Consider the following 9,266-nt stretch of genomic DNA (forward strand, 5'->3'; position numbering starts at 1 on the left):
TAAAATTTTCTGTTAACCAAGTGAAAAATTCCAACTCCAGAAGAGGTAGACAGTTAAATTTCCACTTAGAGACATGGAATAAAGTTTAAACTAAGTAGAAGAAACTGGGCTTTTCACTTTTAAGAACAACAATACCATACCAAGACACAATGCAAACATTTAGAGTAATAAGTTAATACATTACCAATGGTGTCCAAACTGTATTCTGAAACCAATTCTAAAACTGTTGGTTTTGAATGGGAATCGAACCCATGACCCTTCAGTACACAAGTTGCTGCTCTAACCACTGAACCACACCAGCCAGGGCTATAATTGTCATCTTTATAAGCTTTTGAATCCATTAATTTCATTCAATTAATATTTGTTGAGCATCTATTATGTGACAAGCACTGTTTTAGGTGCATGAAATACATGAGTGTACAAAATAGACAAGGATCTATTATAGCTTTCTTTCAAGCAGGAAAGAGACAGAAAATAGACAATAAACATAATGAATAAGTAAATTAAATACTATATTAGAACATGAAATGCTACAGGAATATGGAGGAAGAGAAGCAGCTGAAAACTTTAAATAGGATGATCAGAGGTACATTTCATGAGAGGGTAACATGTGAGAAAAAGATTCAAGAGTAAGATAGTTGGTCTTGTGGGTTATCTAGGTGGAGTGTTCCAGGCAGAGGGAGCCAGTATAAAAGCCTTAAGATGAAAGAAACAAAAAGAACCGTGTTTGGACTGGAATAATCAAGGGGGAAGATAAAAAAAAAAAAAATGAGGTCAAAAAGGTTAATAGGAGGGAGCTCCTTCAGGGTTTCTTGAGGTTTTAATGTGACTTGACTTTTCGAGAGAACCCCTCTGGCTGCTGTGTTGAAAGCAGACTGGGGGGAGAGGGCAGCAACACTGAAAGCATGGAGGACTGCCAGGTGGCTACTGCAGTACTCCAGGGCAAAGGTGATGGTGACTTGGACCTGGTCGGTTCCTCTTCTATTTTAACTATGCCTTTGCTGTTCCTACACGCTATTTTGTTGTTGTTGTTGTTAATCCTCACCTGAGAATATTTTTCCATTGATTTTTAGAGAGAGTGGAAGAGAGGAAAGGAGGGAGGGAGGGAGAGAGAAAGGAGAGAGAGAGAGACGTAAGATACGCATCAATTGGTTGCCTCCTGCACCCCAACTGGGGCCCGGGGTCAAACTGTAACCCAGGTATGTGCCAGGGAAACAAACCCGAGACCCTTTCGTCCATGGGCTGATGCTCCAACTGCTGAGCCAAACTAGCCAGGGCAATTCCTGCATACTACTATACAGTCTGTATCACTGGCACCAGGTTACTGTGTCGGTTTTTCATGCTGATACAGGATTATTTTTGAGTCCTGCTATAGCAAAGATGAGTATCTTCAGGACCCTTTAAGAGCTTCCCTAGAACTAGACCTTACTTCCATCACTTTTCTCAGTCCAGTGCTCCTTAGGCTCATCATTCCATTCTGCTTCCATCATAAAAGCTCTACTCACTATTTTGCTCCTCTCAGCATTTAAATTCAGACACCTTTCCCTCTTCACTGACATTTCCCTATACTTTTCACTTTCATTCTGCCTTCACCTCATCTAAACACATACTACTTTCTAATCTACAAACACCCATGTGTTCTTTTGTATATATATTTTATTTTTATTTTAGTTTTGTATTATCTGTGCAATAAAATTCAACACAGGAATAGCAGGTAATTCCCTTTATAACACAGAAACACAGAATTCTCAAAAAGTGTCCTTAATGATAATCCTCCCATGTAATTTTCCTATATACCTCATTAGAAGAAAAAAGATGGAAAAACTGGAATCATCATGAGAAGAATAAAAAAGGTGCCTGATATGTAGGGTATAAAAGATGGTAACCACTTAAAAAAAAGATATAGATGATTAACAGTTTCCTTTCACTTTTCTTTTTTTTTTGGTGGTTCATGTCCCTAGCGGGAACCGAACCTGGGACTCTGTGGTCCAGAGGCTGATGCTCAATCGCTGAGCCAAACTGGTTAGGGCAGATTAACAGTTTTCTGAAGGGCTCATGTGCAACTTGTTAAAATTCTCTTTCTTTTTTCTTCTTACAAAGGAAAGACATGTTACATCACACAAATATGTAACTCAGAAAGTTAAAATTTCCCACAATTCAACAGGGGTGTGAAATTTTTTTATATTGCAAACTATGAAGTTTAACATTTCCTTTTTACTTAAGCAGTATAGCTTGGACATCTTTTCATGCATGTACACACATGTAACTACTGATTATATTATCTCATTCTTTTTAATACCTATATAAGGTTCTATTCTACTGATAAACTAACACTAATTTAATTTATCCCCTACTGATGGAAATGTAGGTTATTTGCAAATTCTCAATATAATGATTAATATTGTAATAAATGTTATATGTATCTTAATATCTTGAGCAAATATTGCTAAGTCCCTTTTAGGGTCAGATTATAAACACTTAAAATTTTCTATTTTTACCATATAACAATGTAGTAAAATGGGACTTCCAAAATTTATAATGTGGTATGATCAGAACCAAATTCTTTAATCTTTGGGCATTGCAGTAGATTTAAATGTAATATTTGTGGTGAAGGGAAAACTCCACTTTAGATGAAAATTAGAGTATTAATTTAAATAATCAGTTATCAGCAAAAAAAGTTCTTAAAAGAACAGTGTAAGTAAAAATCAATTGTGACATCAATATTTTGTCATCTTTGCTAAGGAGAAGTAAACAGAAAAGGTTTTTAAATGACAAATATTTTTTTTTTGTAATTTTACTAATTCAGCAATGCCAAAAAACTGGGAGTATAGCCTGGCCAGTATGGCTCAGTGGTTGAACATTGACCAAGAGGTTGCCAGTTCGATTCCAAGTCAGGGCACATGCCCAGGTTGTGGGCCAAATCCCCAGTGGGGAGCATGTAGGAGGCGGCCAATTGATGTTCACTGATGTTTCTCTCTCTCTCCCCCTTCCTCTCTAAAATCAATAAAGAAAAAGAAAAAAGGAAAAAGAAAAAAACTGGGATCTATAATCCTGAATTAGGAATGTATTTACATTTATTTTCCAAATTTAAGAAGTTAATTTGTTAACTGATTGCTTCCAAAGCAGTAGAGTTCTAATTTGTGTTGTTTTTATTCACTGCTTTCATACCTATCTTTACTAACTTTACCAGATCTGAACAAAAATGAATAGTCTATTTGTCCTTAATAATTACATTTCAAAAAACACTGGTTAAATAGCCATATTCTGTGAGAATGGCTGTTGTGAATTGTTACTTTTTCAAACATGTAAGCAAAGAAATCTATGCCATAAATACCATCATCATCATTTCAGGTTTTACTTGCCTTTTGTGAAAAATCATCTGAATCAACATCAGACATGGAATGCCCTTACTATAAGAGGGTACTTTCACTCTGTATCTTTTCAAATGACCTAAATATATAGTTACTTAAATACGCTAATGCTGGACTTCAATCCACACTGTTAAAAATGATAAACGGTAGGCAAAAGAATAACAAATGAAGGTAAAGAGATACCTATTTTCCTTCAACTCATTAACCTATACCCTGATGTGGGTTAGTGAATTCTGACTGCTCCCATAAACTTATACTTGTACTAATTATACTTGTAATAATTCCCCTAAAGTGTGTCTCAGGGATATCTTTAAATGAAAACAAAATAAGGAAGTGGAGGTGATTTAATTTTAAGGCAATCTGAGTTTCTAAAGATTATAGCAGCTATCAACAAAAGTAGGAAGAATGGAGGAGTCCTTCCACGTGGAGGCAGGATATTCCCACGATTCCCCAAAGACTGCTTTAACTGGTGGGTTATACTGACTCCATTTATAGTTACTTGACTTCTCTGTTACTTTCTTTCCTCATTTACTTATTTATTTATTGTTTTATCCTCACTTGAGGACATTTTTCCATTTTTTGTTCAGATAGAGTGGGAGGGAGAGAGAGGAAGAGAGAGAGAAACATTGATGTGAAAGGGACAGAGTGGTTGCCACCTGGAGGACCCAACCAGAGCCGGGGACAAACCGCATCTGAGGTACGTGCCCTTATCGGAAACTGAACCTGGGTCTCTCTGTACCGCAGGCTGACGCTCTAACTGCTGAGCCAAACCGGCCAGGGCCCTTCCTCATTTATTTAAATGAGAATAGCACCTACCTCACAAGGTTGCTGTGAGGATTTTATGTAAAACATTTAAAATGGTGACTAGCACATAATAAGCATATTTTAGGTATAAGCACTTATTTTTAGAGAATGAGTTGAGATTACTGTGGCCCATTTATTGCTCTAAGATGATGCAAACAGTTTTCCATGCAGACAGTGACTAGTTTCTTAAGGAAAGGTGACATGAGAGCATTTGTAGCCAGCAACTTAAAATAACTACTGTACTAATAGGTTTCATTCAAGACACTCACTCCTTGAATTAGAAACCATCAAACCAAAACATATGTTTTGACACTTCATCTCCTGGTTTAAATTCTCTACACCAGCTGTGTATCTGCTTGTAGAGATGTAGTAAGCAAGTCACAGGTGAACTTAGAAAGCAATTTCCCTTTTATAAACCCATATAGTATTTAGATCAAGATGTTATGAGAAAAAAATAAAGATGTTATGAGAAATTAAGATTTTAATGTTATAATTCAAATATATTATACTCAATGGAAAGGGTTGGTGTTTTGAAATTTTTTTCTTCATTATAAACTTTGTTGACCAAGAAATTCTTCTTAATCACCCCTATGCCTGAGGATATGTAGTGGGCTAACCATATGTTATTTCACTGCCTTTGCTTTTTACTACCTGTTCTTTTCTGTGTAACCCCAGAGGCTTTTTCATTTTGTGTGTATACTTTTCTTTCTTTCCATCATATAAAAAACAGTTCTGAAACTCCTAGCATCCTTTAAAGGCAATATTTTCCCCATCTTGTGAGGAACATAGAAACTCAGAAAGGAAGACTATCCACAGTACTCTGGAAGTCAATGAGAAAGCAAGACTATTCCTCATCTCTCCAGGTTCAAAACTGAGGACATAATACTATGCTGCCTCATCTTAATATTTATAAATCAATTCCATAAACTTCAGTCTATACTGAGGAACCTGCTTAAAAATGGTAAGATTCAGTACAATATTTTAAAAGAGAGTTCTAGAAATAAGCACACAATGTTTGTAGCTTCTATTGTATTCTGCAGGTTATTAACTTCCAAACACAATTTACAATACACACCAGTTCCCTGCTTTTGTAATTCTATTCTATTGTTTTTGCCTGTGATCTCCATGGAGAGAACAGCATCTTAGATCATGTCATCCTCTTGGGCGATCTCATCTTCTAAACTATGGCTATAATCCAAAAGGTCTTTGGTTCCCTTCTGCAATGAGTCTACCCTTCTACCTTAAACACTTCTCTTGCTGCTCCTAATAGTGGCAGTTTTGAACTTGCTAATGAATTTTGTAAACACTGACTGATAATAGTATACTCTTTCATTTTTGCCAGTTCATTCAACTCAGTCTAAACTTTAATAAATGTAAGCAATTTAGGTCACTGCAAAACCAGTAACCATTAAAACACTTTTAAGACCTCTTATTTGTTTTTGATATTCAACATCTTGGAACTACCCAATACTGTTAAATTTCTTCTTATTATTACTTAACTTTGAATATTTGTTGCAGACGGAAGTGCTTGATTCCAAAGAAATCACAAATATTTATAAATCCCAGCAAAAACAATTATTGCTATTTTCAATATCAACAGTCAAAGCAAAAACATTTGCATTGAGTCTTACCTATTCATTTTTTAAATGTACAGTTTAATTTTAACTTATTAGTATACTTGACCTAGGATCTCTAATTCTCATACTTTATCATATAAGCTTGCTCTCTAAATTCCCCATCTCAGTAACCATAGCTCTGTGGTCTCTAAGAATAGGTTGGCTCTTTAACTTTTTATAACCTTTTCCAACTCCTAGAATATTTATCTATATCCAGGGATGGAAAAAACTTCATCTTATTTCTAATTTATGAAGACTTTATCACCAAAATTCTTTGAATCAAAGAATTTTTATTTTACTGAAGATACAACAATAGCAGGGTCATATAATATATACTACTAATCAACTGAATTTTAAAATATACATATTCAAATCTGAGTTTTCCTTAAGTTACATGTTCCACAAATGAAAATTCCTCTCTTCTAGGATTATTTTAAACCTCTGTAAAACCTCTACTTCTCTAATTTGAATTCTTTACAGTATCAACCTAGAGCAACAGATCATATAGCTAGAAGGGACAAGGCTTAAAGAACACCTGGTTTTATAAGTCAGGCAAAAAGAGGCCCAGAAGAGAAAGGTAGATGCTTCTAGTCATAAACTATTCTCAGACCAAGAATGGAATATTTTGCTAAATTACTCACTGAGGTTACTCCTACTAAGACAAAGCACTTATAAAAGAGAGCATTTGAAAACAGCAAGAGATCAAGATGATATAAGAGAAAGACGTCACTTACCAACTGCACCTGACCCAAATGTATCATCATTGAATTGATCAATCTCTTCATCTTCCTCTCCCAGGCCCTGAAATGCATCCTCATCTTCATCCAGAGGACAATCCTCTAAAGACTGAAAAAAGAGAAGAGATTTAACTATTCATGAAGTTCACAACCTCACTGTAAAATGTTCTAAAAATGTTCATCTTACCTTCCAAGTCAACATAATAGGTTCATTATGACTTTTTGTAAAGATGGCATTTTTCTATCCCCCAATTTCCCCAACATTGAAAAATTTCAGTATCTTCTTTCAGTTTCTCTTTTCTATTCCTTATTTCATTTAACTTTTTCCTTCAAACATTCCATTTCTCTATCAGGAATATAATAAGAGCATTTCCTCATGGTTTGCCAACTCCCATTAATTACATCACTAGTTAGAATAATGACAACTGCAAATGAACACTTTATTATTTTCAGTTTTAGTGTCTTTTTCAACAAAATTTTCACCTTCTCCATATTCATGCCATCTTTTCAACTTATTATTCTCTTCTAAAGCTTTCTCTTCATTTTTCTATCCTTCCCCTCTTCTGTTTCCTATAGGCCTAAACTGGTGATAAAACAGAAAACTAAAATTTTCAACCACAATTAAGTAAACTCTCAAAAAACTGTGATATGGCAAGTTCAAGTTCTAACTCCACTCTTGCAAGTGGTGTGTGAACTTGGGTAAGTCATTTTCTGAAATTAATTCGTTAAATACCTCTTGAGCACCTAATATGGCTCAGGCTTTGTTAGGCTCTATGCCTCAGTCTCTTAAGTGGTAATACAGGTACAATACCATTTACCTCAAGTTATAAGGGTCAAATGAAGCACAGATTTAGGCAAAGACTGTGGATTGCTGAACAATGCTAGATATCACCATAACAACGGGGGGGGGGGGGAGTTCTATTTCAAATATTTCCTCCTTCCACTTCAGTTTTTAACTCAGTTCCCAAGTTTTTCTTTTGGCAACTGCCTACGGCTTCTCATCCTCTCCCTCCATGTTTACATGAAGTTAGTTTGGTCTTAAACCGTTTCCTATCAAGTGTATGTCCTCAATTTTCTGAGTTTCAGTATCTGAAGGCAGGGTTGTGATATACCTTGCCTGGCTACCTCTTAGCTAGGCTGTTCTCAAAAGAAAGGTTAGGCCAAAGGGCCATTTCACCCATCTTAAGCCCTCGCAAACATACACAGAGCAGTCAGGCAACTGCCTCCACCTGAAAGGCAACGTCCAGCAGCACTGCTTCCGAAATCACAAAGATCAACTGAACCAAATCACTGGCTTTTTACATTGGAAAGACTCTTAGGGATTACCTAGGCCAGCCTTCTTACTCCACAAATCCAGAAACTTTATGTCCAGAGATTAGGAGTGGCTCAAGGTCACACAGTGAATTTTAGTGACAGCTTCGGGACTCCCGACTATTGCTACATCACCGGGACCGTCACCAAACCCTCGTCTCCCTCCACTCGCCCAGAAGAAGGAACTTCTGCTGGACACGCCCCCTCCCAACTCCGAGGCCTCTTTGGTACACAGCCTACGGACCCAGCCAAAGGGCAAGCCAGGCCCCACTGACCCGAAGGTTGCCTGTGTATAGGTGTGTGTAACTGGAGGGGAGGTGGTTCCGGATCCTGGGCGGGAAACGTGTGTCTGGACTTTCCCTGGCGACTCTTCCTCAAGAAGAGCCACCGGGTGGATGCAGGGCTTCCCCTCCGCAGCTCCTCCCCGGGTGGGGCCGGCGGGTGGTCTGGTTAAGGCACTTAACGGGCCCTCCCCACCGCAAAACCGAGGCTAACTCTCCCCAGCGACAACTAATAGGACAGTCCCGTCCCCTGAAGCCAGCTCCCAGCTCCTGGAGGAAACCCACGACCCCAGGTCCACCGCGCTCCTCTGAGTCCCGCAGGTCCCACCGCCCGCCCCCTCCCCCTCCAGGAGCGCGGGACAGAAGCACAGGGGATGAGAGAGGAAAGGGGGAGCGTGATGGAGGGAGGGGCCACTTCCGGTCCCAACAGCTCACCTCGTAGCGGAACATTCTTGGGGAGGGGGGAGGGAGCGGGGAGGGGAATGGGGGAGGGAGGGAAGAAGAGTTGACTCCCCCGGCTCCTCCGCGCGCGGGTCCTCCACCGGCTCGCGACCCCTGGCCGCCGCCGTACGCCGGAGCGTGCGTGGGAACGTGCGCAGGCGCGCCTCAGGGAGGGCGGCCACCCTGCTCTTCGCCCGGCGGCAGCGTCTGCGCGGGGACAGATTTGGCGTCCCGCTTCCTAGTCTCAGCGGCGGGAAGGAGGTCCCGTGGCGTGAGACTGCGCACGCGCTGCCTGCGGGGGGCTTCCTCGCGCTCCAACTTGCAGCTCCGCCCTGGTGTCTCTGCGCCGGCCCGGCGCTCAGGTCAGAGTCACGAGTTTTCCGTCACCGTCGGGGCGGAGAAAACCCTTGTGATTGTCATAGGATATGGCTTTGAAGAGTTCCAGGCTTAATCTGAACTGGGAGAAATGGAGATTCCTTGGCTATTTTTTCCAACGTCGACACGGTCTTCGGGCTGCTGGACGGCCCTCCTGATACATGATATACGCCAAGTGGAGGCAAAACAAGGGTTCAGGTCATCCGAAGGGGGTGAATTCGTCGCCACTTTCAGCGGCACGTCACCCGCTGAATCAACAGCAGGTCAGGGCTGTGATTTATGTGTCTCAAAGTGGCGACGCCGCCCGTTTTTTAAAAAGCCGATGGCATG

The 9,266-nt window shown here is 39.7% G+C and overlaps 1 protein-coding gene across 1 annotated transcript in view; it reads right to left on the reverse strand.

The window, feature by feature from the left end:
* The window catches only part of PATL1 (PAT1 homolog 1, processing body mRNA decay factor), a 33,046-nt gene extending 24,340 nt beyond the window's left edge, over positions 1–8,706 (reverse strand). The window contains exons 1-2 of the mRNA XM_036259166.1: positions 8,556–8,706; positions 6,526–6,637 (exon numbers count right to left, since the gene is read on the reverse strand). Coding sequence (XP_036115059.1) covers positions 6,526–6,637; positions 8,556–8,570 — 127 coding nt within the window. The 5' untranslated portion in view covers positions 8,571–8,706. The remainder of the gene's footprint in view (positions 1–6,525; positions 6,638–8,555) is intronic.
* Between the last annotated feature and the right edge of the window lie 560 nt (positions 8,707–9,266).

Source organism: Molossus molossus, unplaced genomic scaffold, assembly GCF_014108415.1.
Source record: "Molossus molossus isolate mMolMol1 unplaced genomic scaffold, mMolMol1.p scaffold_m16_p_13, whole genome shotgun sequence".
In the NCBI taxonomy this organism is placed as follows: Eukaryota; Metazoa; Chordata; class Mammalia; order Chiroptera; family Molossidae; genus Molossus; species Molossus molossus.